This window comes from Dipteris shenzhenensis, chromosome 2 (assembly GCF_047967505.1).
Source record: "Dipteris shenzhenensis isolate YYH24624 ecotype China chromosome 2, Dip_SZ_1.0, whole genome shotgun sequence".
Taxonomy (NCBI): Eukaryota; Viridiplantae; Streptophyta; class Polypodiopsida; order Gleicheniales; family Dipteridaceae; genus Dipteris; species Dipteris shenzhenensis.
Genome location: NC_141597.1, coordinates 66,287,908 through 66,303,930, shown reverse-complemented (window position 1 = coordinate 66,303,930; position 16,023 = coordinate 66,287,908). Strand labels below are relative to the sequence as shown.

Here is a 16,023-nt window from a genome sequence, read left to right as displayed (position 1 = left end):
GACATTATTCTCACATCCACTGATGGCACAGACTTCAGAATTTCAGATGTTCTCTCTGTGCCAGGCATAAAAAAGAATTTGCTTTCAGTGTCCTCACTCAATAGAGGAGGATTTCAGGTTGTTTTCGATGATGATAAGTGCGTAGTCAGAGACAAAGAGAATGACTATGCTTTGATGTTGTCTGGCACTTTGTATCGGGGTCTTTTTCAGCTTGATTTATATGAAAAAAGATCCGATCTTGCATTATCAGTGCGCACTCTCACTGCTGCAATGCATAATGCAGAGTTATGGCATGCCAGGTATGGGCACATGAGCTATGGCAGCTTAATGACACTTTAGACTCATGATATGGTTGATACATTGCCTCCTTTAGAGTCGTCTCCTCCTCATGCATGTGAAGGTTGCATCCTTGGTAAGATGCATAGACTTTCCTTCAAAAAGGATGGTGCAGTGAAAGCTACATGGAAATTACAGCTTATTCACAGTGATGTCCGCAGTCCCATGAGGACACCTGCTTTTGGGGGTTATCTCTATTTTGTTATATTCATAGATGACTTCCACCAACTACACTTGGGTCTATGGTCTCAAGGCAAAATAAGAAGTGTTTATGCATTTCAAACACTTTGTGGCTATGGTTGAGAATGAGACAGGACTCAAGGCGCTGACACTTCGCACAGATCGAGGGGGAGAGTATATGTCTCATGAATTTGAGGCATTTTTTAAGGAGAAAGGTATCTCGCATCAGCTTACAGTGAGGCTTACACCTCAACAGAATGGCAAAGCTGAGCGGAAGAATCGCATTGCCATGGAGATGGATGGATAGATGCATGCTTACAAGTAAGAAGTTGCCTAACAGGTTTTGGCTTGAAGGCCTCATGTGTGCAAACTATATTTTGAATCGGGCTTCCACAAAGGCTTTAAAGGCAGTCACTCCCTATGAGGCATGGCATGGGAGAAAGCCTTTGGTGGACCATTTCAGAGTTTTTGGTTGTGTTGCATATGCCCACGTGCCTGTGGAGTGTCGACACAAGTTGTCAGATAAGGCACTTAAATGCATTTTTGTGGGATATAGTTCACAAAGCAAAGGCTATCGTCTTTACAATCCTACTATACGCAAGATTTTTGGTAGTAGAGATGTTATATTCTCTGAAAATTCAGCACATACACATGCTGAATTTCAGATTCCAGCTTCTTCAGATGATGTGTTTGAGGTGATGCTTCCTATAGCATTTGGTTCCCTCGCTGAAAATCTTACAGCAACCTCCTCTTGATCCACATGCCCCGATTCAACCACCAGCTGATTTTGTATATCCACAGGGTGTGGATGAAGTTGTCAGGCAAGAGATTCAAGAGATACATGCAGCCAAAATAGTCCCGAATTGGTTGTTACAGATTCTCAAGGAGAGTGGCAGGACTCCTAGTGCAGTAAGGCACGCAGGGGGGGCTCTTTCAGTTGAGACAGCTTATGCAGGGACTCTTCTTGATGAAGAGGAGCCTGACTCTTTTGAAGAAGCAAAGGATAATGTGCATTGGATGCATGCCATGCACAATGAGTTGTAGTCCATAGAGAAAAATCAGACTTGGGATGTCGTGGATTTGTCACCAGGTAAGCATGCCATTGGTACTTAGTGGGTTTTCAAGGTGGAAAGGAAGCTAGATGGGTCTATTGACAGGTACAAGGCAAGGCTGGTTGCCAAAGGCTATGCACAGAAGAAGGGCATAGATTATGAGGAGACTTTTGCTTCTACATCCCGGATGACCACCATACCTTCTACATCCCGAATGACCACCATACGGTCAGTTATTGCAATGGCTGCAAATTTTGTGTGGAATGTCCATCAATTGGACATAAAAACAGCTTTCCTTAATGGGGACTTGCAGGAAGAGGTTTATGTCAAGCAACCTCCTAGATTTGAACTTTCTGGCAATGCACTTCAGGTTTGCAAGCTTAACAAAGCTTTATATGGGCTGAAACAAGCCCCACATGCATGGTATGCCAAGATAGATGCATTCCTGGCAAGTGGGATTACACAATAGTCCTACGGAAAACACCCTCTACATCAAGAAGGATGGGGGGGATATTTTGGTGATCATTCTTTATGTAGATGACATGTTGCTCATGGGGTCAAATGAGGATATAATTGCAGATTTGAAAGCTGAATTTGACATGACAGATTTGGGCATGTTAAATTTTTATTTGGGGATCTAGTTTATAGAAAAGAAGCGTGGCATCGTCATGTCTCAATCCAAGTATGTGCAGAAGCTCTTGGATAGGTTCAACATGCATGATTGTAAGCCTATTGCCACTCCCATGGATCCGGGGCTGAAGCTTACTATGTATGATGCTGGTGAATCAGTGGATGTCACACTTTATAGCCAGGCTATTGGATGCCTCATCTACTTGTGCAATACACGGCCCGATATTCAGTATGCAGTATCTCAGGTGAGCAGATATATGCACAGCCCAAAGACAACACATTGGCAGGCTGTAAAACACATCTTCATATATTTGCAAGGCACAAAGTCTTTTGGCTTGATGTTTCCCGGGGGGGTGACTTGCAGATGCATGCTTACAGTGATTCAGATTGGGCTGGAGACTATGATACCAGACAGTCCACTAGTGGTGATTGTTTCTTTTTGGGCAACACTTGTATTTCTTGGCTGAGCAAGAAGCAATCTACAGTGGCTACTTCCTCGTGTGAAGCTGAGTACAAGGCAGCTTTCACATCGACAATTGAGTGTGTTTGGCTGCGACGTTTGTTCGCTGATCTTCGTCTCATATTGGAGCATGAAGCACATTGAGGTTCATTATCATTATGTCAGAGAGAAGTTGCATGCAGGGGAGATCAGTATGATCTATGTGTCAACACATGACAATGTTGCAGACATCTTCACCAAAGCACTTCCACGCGAGAAGTTTGAGGCGTTTCGCAGTGCCCTAAACTTATCTCCTTTTGGACGCGAGAAGTTTGAGGCGTTTCGCAGTGCCCTAAACTTATCTCCTTTTGGTGATTGATCACTACCTTGTAAACCACATTTGTACTGTAGGGGGGTGTTAGAATTATTATTATATTCTAGGCAGTGGCCAATCTAATGTAATAAGTGATGTTTCAGTGGACACCTCTTGGGAGATTTTGGCTAGCATTTCCTCTTGGCACATTTGGAGAGCCAGATGTACTGAGGCCTTGGATGGCACCCAGATACACCCATTACAGGTGTTCACGGGTATTTGGACTGACACGGTTCACACCTTGATAGCCATATGGGCTAGCATGCAGGGTTCTTCACGGGCAGCCTCTTCTAGAAGGACTATTTTTCTTCGAGTTTGGAGGGGTTCTCCCTTTTTCTCGGAGGCTTCTACCGGATTGAGATGGCACTTTCAGCCTCAATCCTTTCTTTTTGGCTCTTGAGCTTTTCGTGCATTGCATGATGTATCCCGTATGGAGCTTGCTCTAACGGTTTTTCTTTAATACTTAATAGAAGTCTCTTTTTGCAAAAAAAAAAAAAAAATGTAATAAGTGAGTTAGGACAGTTTTCCCTCTTAGAGGTTTTTCCCCCTGACCATGGTCTAATCTCCAACTACGGTTAGTGATTAGATAGGGTTTTGTCACTTAGACAAAACCCTTATCTCTTTCTTTGTACTTCACTTCAGTCACTTCAGTTCAGTACACTTTGGGAGTGAACTATGTTCAGCTCACTCTCCATCTTGCTCACTCTTGCTCTCTTGCATTTTCTCACAATAGTTCGCACAGATCATCAGGCCTTGCGGTGGATTCAGAACATGCCCGCCGCTCAGTGGTCTGATCGACAAACTAGATGGAGCCAGACTTTTCAGCAGTTTGGCGGCATGATCGAGTATTAGCCCGAATCAGAGAACGTTGTGGCAAATGCTCTTAGCAGAAGAGGAGGAATGATCACCTCTACTTCCATAGTCCAGAAGTCTTCTATCAAGGAGATGCGCAACCAGTACCACATGGATGCAGATTTCCAGACACCTTGGTACAAAGTAATGCTCGACGAACGCCCAGGCGACTATGCGATACATAACGGGTGGTTATTCTTCAAAAGACGACTTGGTGTGTTGCCCTCATACTGTGCTACCATCCATGATATGCACGATTCTCCAGCAGGCGAACAAAGAGGCGTTGCGGTTACTCTCAAGAATATAGACAGTAAGTTTTTCTGGCCTCATTTACGCAGTGATGTTCATCAATATGTGTCTCATTGCCAGGTGTGCCAGCAAGGGAAGGGATCTCACGGGAAGCTACCAGGATTACTCCTACCCCTTGAGATTCCAAACCAACCCTTTGAGCAAATTAGCATGGATTTTGTTATAGACCTTCCACTAGCGTGACCATCATGAATAGGTTTAGCAAGTTTGTCATGCTGATTCCATGCAAAGGTACCATTGACGCACAGGACACAGCTCATTTATTTCTCAGATGGTGGTATCCGATGTGTGGCATGCCCCGTATCATTGTGTCCGACAGGGATTCCAAGTTTATCAGTCATTTTTGGAGAGCCCTGTTCGACAACTTTGGTACCAAGCTCAGTTTCTCCAGCATTTTTCATCCGCAGTCAGAAGCCGACAACAAGTTAGCATTTGATATTCAGAAATGCTATGTTGCGGATGCTCAGTTCTGCTGGGAACAGTACTTACCCCTAGTTCAAGGGATGCTGAATGAGACACATTCTTCCGGACTCCGAGTACACTCTATTGAGGTCTGACCAATCACAGCTTTTCTCAGAGGAGACTGACAAAGACGAGGGATGACTCTAGACATAGCCTAGAGAGTCCAAAGAGCGAGGAGACTGCGCCCCCCGCCACAGCTCGAGACAGCTCAACAGACGCAGATACGAGATATTTTCGCAGCCCACCAGGGAGCCATCACTGTACCAGGCTTCGATTTCGTCCCAGCCCCTGGATAGATTGATTGATATGATATGATTATGATTATGATTCTGTTAGCATAGATTAGTACTCAGCAAGGGTCCTAGCATACCCTTTGCTTCAGCTCACTGAGGCTTGTATGAGTTCGCTTTTCTGTGCGCTTTGTCCCATAGGCCCACGAGGTCTCCCGTGGACGTTAATGTATCTTTCTTTCTTTCTCAAGCCTCTCCATTGACATCTGGACACAATATCAGCCTCATCATCGACCGTTATCTTGAGCCACTCCTTTGACATTAGAGCAGCAGGTTTGTCAGATTGGTACCTTCCTGCAAGGGAGCTAGCCTAGTGCCTTGCAGGCCATGGAAAGTCATTCTCTGCAGAACAAAGGCCTATGCAGCCCATGCATGAGAGTCAATGTAGATAATGCAAACATGTGTTCGGTCAGTGCGCAGCATGGATAGGAGACATGCAAAAAGGGTTCTTGACAGAGATGCAAACAAATGAGATGACATTCTACGCTGAAAGTAGAGATACCAATGCCATAGAGCAGCCAACTATAATCAGCAGTCCATGGCTATAATCAGCAGTAGTTTGTGAGGTAAGAATGGTATATTTGGAAGGTACTTTAACACGGTCTTTAAATAGTAGTTTGAAGTCAGAAACTTAAATCATGGTAAACATAATGTATCCTGTATAGACTTAAATATAGACGCATGGATTCTTCTGGTATTTCTGTGATTGGGGGAATATGTATGTCTGAGAAGACATGCTTTTAGAGTGTATCAATGGTACTCGTATTGAATGAAACTATGAGTGAATTTGTTATGATTAGATCTCGATGATTGATTTCATGCAAAGATTTCATATTTCTCTTTTGGTTGTTTAAAATGTGATTGAACCATTTTTTGTCTTTGTAAATTATCATAAATTATATGTGTTGGGTTAGATTTTTGGAGTGCAGGTTTGTTTGTTTCATCTTTTCAGAACTGACTGCCAAGCCTTCTCTGATATTTTAGGTGACCGATCAAAAGTTTGAGAATGAGGTGAATTGGGGAATCGATCTTGCATCTGAACATGAAAGGTAATTGTTTTGTAGGTCAAATTGTTTTGTAATTGGCTGTTTCTTTTGCCTTTTAGGAATTTGTTAATATATCCAAAAGAAACAAATTGTTAATATCTCCAACAAGACATACTTGGAGGGTGTCCTCTGGATTCTTGCTAGCTCACTCGGGCTCACAAGGAGAGGCTTATCATATGATTCCCAAAAAAGTGATCATTAGTTTGCTTATATTGCCCTAGTCCGCTTTGTCTGTGTGGTCACTAATGAGATTGAGGCCTCACTTCTTGTTTGTGTGTAGAGGATGAGTTCTGGCTGGTTCCTAGCTTTATCTAGTTGTATCTTTCATGGTATGAGCAGACATGCAAACCCTACCTCAGTTTTTGTCCAAATGGCAGCTTGATGATATTGAATATGTTCTTGTTTCTTTTATTGGTGTGTTGCCCTATCAGCTATCAGACTATACTCTCAATGGTAGCCTAGGGTGAGTGAGTCGTTGCACTAGAGTTGTCATGTTATCAATCACACTGCATTATTTTTAAAGCAACGACTAGCATCACCACTCCTACTCGCCTCACCACCCCTTCCACCACTTCATCTACTGCTGTAGCTCTGCCTTCTTCTGCCACTCTAGCTTCATCAACTAATCCCATTTTTATCTCTTCCCCTACTAGGCCCCATTATAGAACAAGACCTCAATCTTGAGCCCAAGCCCTAGTCACAACTATAGGAATCAGGCCAACAATCCACCATGAGGCCAACCAAAAGAAGAAAAACAATAGTTGCAGCAATACCTCTCTACACAGAGCATGTGGTGACCATTGACAACACACCCCCCCTCGAAAAACAATGGCTGGATATATTAGTTGCTTATAGATACCAAGGGTCACCACTTGTCGGGTGCATCCCTTCATATCCATGCATGAGCGACGTATCAATGTGTGTGATGATTGTAGACTACTTTTGGATTAGTCTTCTCGTTCCATCTCTTAACAGTTTGTCTTTGGTGCTTTGAAAGAACACCAGTACAAAGACCCTTGTATGAGTGGATGCTCACAACCATTGAGTGTAGCTGATGTTAATGGGGATATCATAGTAGGTAGTATTAGAGTTCTTGTATTTTCTTATGGGTGACTCCCATGAGGTTGAAATTGCCCTATCTTTTTGCTATTAGAGGATGAGTTCGGGCATGATCTTTAATTCATGTAGACATATATAAAATATGGAGACATACATTTTATATGGTAGGTTGAAGAATGGTGAGAATATAAACACAACCATTGAAGGAATTCAAGATTGAATTGCACATGCTGATGAACAAAGAAATGTAGGGTTTTGGTAATGAAGTCCTAGGCTTTGCTAAGACTAAATCCTAGTCTCTAGAATGATATGTGGCATGTCGCATATATGATGTTAAGCTTTTGCATTGCACCATAAGCTAGCATAGATTATTAGTGTGGTTAGTTTCCTTCGTAGAGGATATATTCCTTGATAGGTTTCAGCCTTTGGTATGGCCTTTGTAGGTTAGTTCCTGTGATATTGCGCATGTCGCATTAGCAGAAAGTCAATCTTATAAATTAAAAATTTGCCCCATGGCTTGACCGCGCTAGAGCTTTAGGGTTAGACCAAAAAGTGATGTGCCATCACTTCACTTATACTTCTGTTGCACTCTTGTGCTGCTGCAATAACATACACAACTCACTTTTTGCTCTCTAGCTCAGTTTTTCCTGCTCCATTGCTTCCCAGCAAACTAACAGTGGTATGAGAGCAGAGCTGAGGTTCTGCCCTGTGCATTCCAGTTTGTCCTGGAGCATACCTGTCACGAGAAAAGGAGAGTAACTGCTGTAGTTCATTCCTGCAGGTGCAGTTGCCACCTGCAGCAGCTGTTTTGCACGCTTGTGACCTGTTTTGGAGCCTCCTGCAGTTTTTTCCTCCAAATGGTTGTTGTTTTGGATCCTCCTGCAGTCCTGCAACACGAGAGTGACTATTGATCAAAGCTATAATGGTTGGGGTTGCCCATATCTTTGGTGATCAGGCTTTTGCTACCCATCATAAGGGTAATGGAAAAATAGCAAAGCCTAGTGGTAAACACAAGCACATGGTGGTACTTCGGATGCCAACAAAAATGTAGAGAAGAAAAAGAAGAGATGCAATTGAAACCAGGTCATGATATCTTTGAAAGCCAAAAGTGCATTGAGTCGAGAAGAATTGCAATTACAGATGCTTCCTCTTCTCCTGAGGATGAGCCAATGTGGCTCATCATGTTGGGATTTTGTGGTTCCATTCCAGTATAGTCCTTCCATTCAAGAAGCTTGCATGGTAGTTTCTGATGAACTCAGCACATGGTACTTTGGCGGTGGTGCTTCTAAGCACATCAGTTCTTGCAAGAAGCTGTTTCTTTCTCTGCATGATGCATTGAAGGGGGGCACAATGACTTGTCTTAATAATGCATCTTATGCCCTGAAGGGCATTGGGTAAGTTGAACTTACTACAGCATCAAGTGATCCTGTCTCTCTACAATATGTTTTGTATGTTCCAGGGATCAAGAAAATCTCATATCCATTTCAGCTATAGCTCCTAGATATAGAGTTATCTTTGACAGTTACATTGTGCGGTCTATGATTTTAGCAGCATTGTTATCACTAGGACATTGACACGGGTCTGTATAGACTAGATTTTTATTATAGAGAGATAGACACTACGGCACTTTAGTAGAGGGTTCTATGCTTTTAGATACTCATTTGTGGCATGAGCGCTTTTGACATTTCAGCTTGGTAGGATTGCTTTCACAGGATATGGTTGTCGATCTTCCAAAGATGCATGCATTGTCCAAACACGCTTGTCAAGGGCGCCTACTTGGAAAATGCACCACTCTTCTTTTTCAAAAGGTGGGAGTGTTGGTGTATCTCATAAGTTGCACTTGGTTCACAGTGATGTGTGTGGACCAACGCCGACAACATCTATCGGGGGATATCCTTATGTTGTTACTCTTTGTGGATGAGTTCACCAAGCATATTTGGGTTTACCCTTAGAAATCCAAGTCAGATGTTTTTGCATGCTTTAAGCATTTTCTTGCCATAGTCGAGAATGAGAGCATACACAAGCTACACACTCTGCACTGAGTGAGTACATGTCCCATGACTTTGCTGATTTTTAGCATCTCCACATCATTGTATAGTGCCATATATACCACAACAGAATGGTGTTGCAGAACGAAAGAATAGAACTTTGATGGAGATGGCTTGGTGTATGATAGGGAAGTTGTTGGACTCTCTCATGTGTGGTGTTGAAGTCACCAACTAGGGCATTAAAGTATATCACACCTTATGAGGCGTGGGCAGGTCGTAAGCAGGTTGTCTTTCATGTGACTGTGTTCAAATGTCTAGCATTTGCACATGTTCTGTCGACATGCTGTGTTCATTGGGTACAGCTCAGAAAGCGAAGGGTTTAGGTTATATCAGCCTAGTACAGGCAAAGTTATCATTAGGAGAGATATTGTCTTTGCTGAAAACTGTGTCATGCCTTTGTGGGACTGTCAAAAGTAGCCAACTATTGTTGCTTCTAACATATTTGACACATCATTGCCTTTGTTCAAGTCTGCATCAGATTTTGATGAGCCCATGGAGGCTTCACTCAGCCACAAGTAGGTCCTTTACAGCCACATACTGAATCTGATTAATAGCCTGACATGCCTACTATTGAGCACACCACCATGGATCAAGATGTGATTGAAGAGAGGGCTGCCATAAGACGAGAGAAAGTAGATGGCTGTTAGATACCTTAAAGAACAGCAAACAAGCTGAGCCATTGCCAGGCCGCACGAGGGTCGTCTCTCATCATGAGCAAGGATGGGATGGGATGCTATGAAGTCGGAGTTGGATTCGATACATCTGAATGATACTTTGGAGTTGTGTGACTTGCCTAAAGGCAAGCATGCTATAGGCAATAAGTGGCTTTATAAACTCAAAATGAAGGCTGATGGCAGTGTGGACCGCTATAAGGCCTGCCTTGTTGCAAAAGACTATGCTCAATAGCTGGGAATCGACTTTGAGGAAACTTTGCACCCACGTCATGCATTGTGCTGATTAGGTGCACCCATCATTGCCATAGCAACCCATCATCATTGGCAAGTGCATCAGCTTGACATCAAAACTGTCAGCCTTCATAGAGATTTGCAAGAGGTGGTCTATGTCTCTGAACCTCCTGGTTATGAAGTCAGGGGTGTTAAAATCAGGTATGCCGATTGCACAAAGCATTATATGGTTTGAAGCAAGCACTGTAGGCTTGTTATGGCAAAATTTATGCACATTTGATCTCAGAATAGCCCTACAGAGAGCACTCTCTATGTTCACATGCGTGACGCTGACTTGCTGATCCTGATTTTGTATGTGGATGATATGCTCTTGATTGGACCCTTCACAGAGCATATTGCAGCCTTTAAGGCTGATTTGCAGCAGTCATTCACTATGACAGATTTGGGCCAGCTGCACTATTATGTTGGCATTCAGTTTGCTCAGGTTGAGAAGGTTATTATGATGAGTCAGTTCAAGGACATTGGACAGCTCTTACAGAGATTTCAATATGAGGACTGGAAACCAGTTTCTACACCTATTGAGCCTAGTTTCTGTTTCTCCATGGATGCTATTGTTGAGCCATTTGATACTACTGTTGAGCAGATTCATGCATAGTCCCAATACACGGCATTGGCAGGCTGTGAGGCGTGTCTTCTAATACTTGAAAGGTACTCTAAGGTTTGGGTGTTATCTATGGCCATGATTCTTCACTTATCTTGCATGCTTTCACAGATAGTGATTGGGCCGGATGCTATGACTCTAGAGTGTCACACAATGGCAACTGTTTTATACCTGGAGCTTCATGGATATCTTGTTCAACAAAAGCAGTCTATAGTTGCTACTTCTATCTGTGAAGTTGAGTATAGGGCAGCTTTTATAGTCACGGTGGAATGATCTATTATGACAGTTAGAGTGCTTTAGCCATTGCACATAACCCAATGTTTCATGCGGGTACTAAGCACATTGAGGTTCATTATCACTATGTCAAAGAGAGATTGTCAGTAAGGGATATTTACTTGCCTTATGTTTCGACACAAGACAATGTGGTAGATGTGTTCACCAAGGCAATTCCATGATACTAAGTTTGAAGCTTTTCGACAAGCTTTACACTTGATTCCATTTGTTATGTGATTCTGCCATCCTTCTACTCCCATAAGTTGCTATATCAATTAGAACGGTCCTGAAACAACCAAGTCTACCTTTTGTACTCCATGATCATGCAAAAGGACTGAGGCTGCCATCTTGTGGGGGGGTCCAAGACAACACCAAGCTTCATACCAATTAAACAAAGGACGACCTCTACTGTTGTGGCAAACCCGAGAATCAAAGGGTCACTAGGAATCTAGGGATCTGATGGCGCGTCTCCATGTTGTCAATCATAAAACCATGGTACCATGGAACAAAGAAAACAAAATGTGGGCGCAAGTAGATCAGGGACCCTAGTAGCAGTTTTTGGACGGTCTCTATGTTTCCTAATTGTATTAGGAAGACTCCATGTCCATAGATCATGAACAGGACCTAATGCAAGGCTCATTCGTACCCAATCACGGTGAGTAGGGTGATGATGTTCTTTGTCATCTAGCACTTGTATTGCTTGCTTAACTTGCTTCTTGTGCCGAGGAGAAAACGAGATACAATAGGGAGTCGAATTCGAGGTTGCTTCCATAAGAGCTCCTTTGGCCAGACATAAGGGGTCACTATGAAACCATGTGGAACTTCTCAGGTGGTTCTTGCTAACTGCTCACAGAGGGAAGGGATGAAGGAGAAAGGGGAGGGCAGGGGCTGGTGAAAGACGACGGAAGAAGAGAGACAAGGGGGGCTGAAGGGACTGGCAGAGAAGAGGGGACTTCTTGGCACAAACAAATCCCACAGAAGAGGTTCGACTCCAGCAGCTGGCTGGCCCAAATGGCAGTGACAAATAGCCTCTACAGCTGAACATGAGCCCCTAACCAAAGCTGTTCTGCGAACAGCTCTGAGGGGGCTCTGAATGAAGGTGGGCAGAGCGTGGCCTTGAGGATGGCCTGAATGTCCCATGTGGCAGCAGAAGCCAGCCAAAGCTGGTCTAGCGGGATGTGAACAGCCTCAGCACCTATTGGAGGCTGGGCAGGGGGAAAGAAATTTAGAAGGGGCATTCAAAGGCCCAAAAAATCCAGTGGAAGACTCTAAAGCAGAGTCTAGGGCAGAGGAGGGGAAGAACGTAGGAAAATGTCTGCAGAAGAGGGGCGGGATGGCTGGCGAGGCCAGCTGGGAGGGGGAAGCAGGGAGCTCAGTTCACTTGCCTGACTGTTTTTCAAGGATAGGAAGAGTAATCTAGTGTCTGACATACAACCAAAAGAAAATGATTACAACCAATGAGGACATTGTCCCAGCTTTCCTTTGTCCCCCATAATGTAAAATGGTTGCAATGATATAGAATCAAATACTAGGATGAGTTTATACATATATTCGTTATCAACCTCCTGTCAACAAGTAACCTATCTTGAATATCCAGAAGGTACCCATAAAGAAAGAACTTATGCTGTGAGCTGGGGTCCTGAGAAGTAGGTTGCATGGAAGCCAGAGCTGCCCCTTTGGATTGGTCAAGTGTCCCATGGATTGCTGATATGAAAAAAAAGAGAAGGAACTTGTCCTTCGGTAATGCCTTGGTGAACATGCTTTCTTCATTGTCCTTTGTGGAACAATATATCATTTTGGGGCTGGCCATCTTGCACTTGGATTAAGTGGTACTTGATGTCAATATGCTCATGCTTGAATGAGCCATAACAATTCATTTATGAGGCAATGCAGGCTTGGTTATTACATTAGATAAAAACTCAACCCCTACTATGATGTGCCAAGATAATCGGTTAACCTGTAAAGATGAATACCCATGGTGGAAGATGAAGCAACTTTTTTTTTCTTTTGGGGTTGTACACCCATAAAATAATTGTAATAATGAGTAAAAATCAGGCTAACAGCATCGATTGTGGGGGCTTGGGTTTGAGGGGACAATCCATACAATAATGGCCATTGCCACAATCCTGACAGATTGGTTGGAAAGTAGTGGGGTTGCCACAATGAGGGCATTCTACAGTCTGATGATTCCTTCTACGTCCGAAACACTTGATTGGTGTTCGGTATGTTTACAGTAATACATGTAATAAGTGTGCTTAAAAGATGCTGAACTTTCACACTTATTATGTGTTCTAAGCTGTGGGCTGGATAGAAGCTCAATTGTTTTTGAACATTGATGCAGGTATCTCACTGAGGAAGTCTACAAGAAGCCGGTTATAGTTTACAATTACCCAAAAGAGATAAAAGCGTTTTACATGCGCCTCAATGATGATGGTAGAACAGTGGCTGCTATGGATGTGCTTGTCCCTAAGGTCAGTTTGTTTCCATTCTTGTTCAGACATCAATACTCTGGGTAAAAGCAAGAGGAAATATAGGCTAAATCTTTTGATTTTATGGATATGTTACTCGTAATGCTTAAAGAACCAGGATTTCAAACACTAGGCAATTTTAGTGAGACTGTTTAAAGTAGCACTGACTGATGCTAACAAAGGGGAAGGGAGTAAAACATTTATATGGAGAGGCTATTCTGGGTATGCAGAATTTACGTAATAGAAATTTGTAGGAGTATTGAAGTCGGCAAATCAGGTGCCTTTGATGGCAGTGTTGATAAAGATGTTAACATTGTCTCATTCTGTGAAGGTGGGGGAATTGGTGGGCGGAAGTCAGAGGGAGGAGCGGCTTGACGTGCTGGAGAAAAGGTAATGTGTGTGTGAGAGAGAGTGAGGTCTGCTTGGAATTTTGTGCAATGCTCTCTCTCTCTCTCTCTCTCTCTCTCTCTCTCTCTCTCTCTACCTACCGAGGCCCCGTGTCTCATAGGCCATTTTGGTCTTCTGAAGACATTAATAAGATTTCCATCTCTCTCTCTCTCTCTCTCTCTCTCTCTCACACACACACACACACACACACAGAGTTGTGTGTAGGTGTACAGCTTGCTTGTACTTGTGTTAGGACATGCACACAAAGGCTGACGTGACACCTGCATGTACAATTTTACAGATTGTCTGAGTTAGGACTACCAAAGGAACCTTATGATTGGTATCTTCAGCTACGCAAGTTTGGTACAGTAAAACATGCAGGATTTGGCCTTGGATTTGAGCGAATGATACTTTTTGCAACAGGAATAGAAAATATAAGAGACTGCATTCCCTTCCCTAGATATCCTGGCAAAGCAGAGTTTTAAATGTCCAAACTTATGAGGGATGCCAAGACTGGGGGCTGCAGAAGAGGATTCACACATATTCTGAATTTTGCACATTCTGATTATGGAGTATCTATTCGTTCCCTCTCTTGTGCAGTGATGAGATGAAATTAAATTCATGCACATATTCTATTACCCAGTCAAATCAGTGAATATAGTCTGCATATGATATTTTTGTACAGGACTCCAAAATAATTCGATATAAGCTGCTAAGAGTGAATTTAGATAGCATCTCCTTGCAATGCTCCTTACGTTCTGGTAGCTAGCAGTGTTTCAAAGTGATGGTTTTGATGTCATCGTGAATTTTTGTGAAGACGATTTTGTATGCCAATATGTACCTTGCTTTCTTGATGGCTGTTACCTCCTATTGCTCTGAGCATTGCACGTTGGGCTTTGCAGTTGCCTTTCTAATCAATAGGACATTGCACTTTTCTCGTGCTAGAAGGTGCATGCTTATGGCCCCTGTTTTCTGAGTGTTCTCCACCTGTCTTTCTGTAAAGATGTGGCTATACAAAAAGGTGCTCAGCGTTGAGCTATACACAAAGGAATGACTCAAAAGCTAATACTAGTAGGAACTGAACTCCAGGGGCACCTCAATCCGCAGGGAAGATGCCTGCATAATCACGACCTCATCTCACATTAGTTGCATGTGCCACATCCCTATAAAAAGGAAAATTTCAATGCAAAATCTCTATAAAAGGGAAAATTTCAATGCGAAAAATATACTGCAACCCTCCCTCCGCCACTTTGTAGTATCTGCAATTAAGCGACCCAGAGTCTACTTGATGAATTGTACCCTGAGTGGAACTCACGTCAGAGAGAACTGTCCAGACCAACAGTGTAGAGTTCAGGTGGTGCTCAAACCCGCCCACCAAGAGTTTGAGATCGCTGCCTCTATCTTTGTTGCCCTGGACCCCGCTCCTCTCATGTGCAAGAGTGTGGTCTTTGTCCTCATCCTCCATAGGCAGCTACCTCCAAGTCCCAAAGGATCTCGTAGGGCCAATGTCCCATTGTGTTCAGTTGATATGCATTCGCTGACCAAGCATGCGTCCCTCCGGATCCCGAATGGACGTACCTAGATATACATGTATATTATTGTAACATGGATTAGGCTATTGTGTCCAACACTCACTCATGGATTACTTTTGGCAATGAAAGACTTGCATATGTGCAAAACTGTTATAAGCAAACGTTACCAAGAAAAATGTGATATTCAAGGATTATAAGTGGATATGGCATTAGAAGTATAGTATATTGTGCTTAGGGCCCAAGGTTGAGGTGGTAGGGCATGTCCATGTGCCACCCTTCCAAGTAAGAGGGGCCATATGTGTGTTGTGTGCATAGGTCCATAGTAATAACAATATAATATGTAAATGGTGGTTGAGGTGATAAGGCATGTCCATGTGCCATCCCTCCACCTAGGCCGTCCCATGCAAGCATTAAATGGGATATGGCCCAAGGTCAAAGAAATATACTACATAAAATATATATGAGGTAGAGGTCTTGTTGAATCCCTCCCATTCTAGTTTTGCATCTTTGATCCTTGCAATGTGATGCATGACCTTATCTCCTAGACCTTGGGCTATTATGCCAAGTGCCATGAGATCATTTGTTGTGCTTGGTTTGCTCTCACTTTTCCCACTCGGCTCGATTACTTTCAATAATCCCTTTCTTATTAAGCTATACATGATTTTCATTTGCCATGTATAGAACCCATCCCCATTGAATTTTTACATGAGGGGTCTCACCA

General features: G+C 43.1%; 1 protein-coding gene across 5 annotated transcripts in view; it reads left to right on the top strand.

The window, feature by feature from the left end:
- Positions 1-14,493, top strand: part of LOC147905201 (asparagine--tRNA ligase, cytoplasmic 1-like) — a 98,671-nt gene extending 84,178 nt beyond the window's left edge. For all 5 annotated transcript variants that reach the window (XM_087391028.1, XM_087391036.1, XM_087391032.1 and 2 more), the window contains 4 exons: positions 5,908-5,972; positions 13,257-13,386; positions 13,715-13,773; positions 14,072-14,493. In XM_087391028.1, the coding sequence (XP_087247154.1) occupies positions 5,908-5,972; positions 13,257-13,386; positions 13,715-13,773; positions 14,072-14,255 (438 nt within the window). In that variant the 3' untranslated portion in view covers positions 14,256-14,493. The remainder of the gene's footprint in view (positions 1-5,907; positions 5,973-13,256; positions 13,387-13,714; positions 13,774-14,071) is intronic.
- Positions 14,494-16,023: the final 1,530 nt, after the last annotated feature.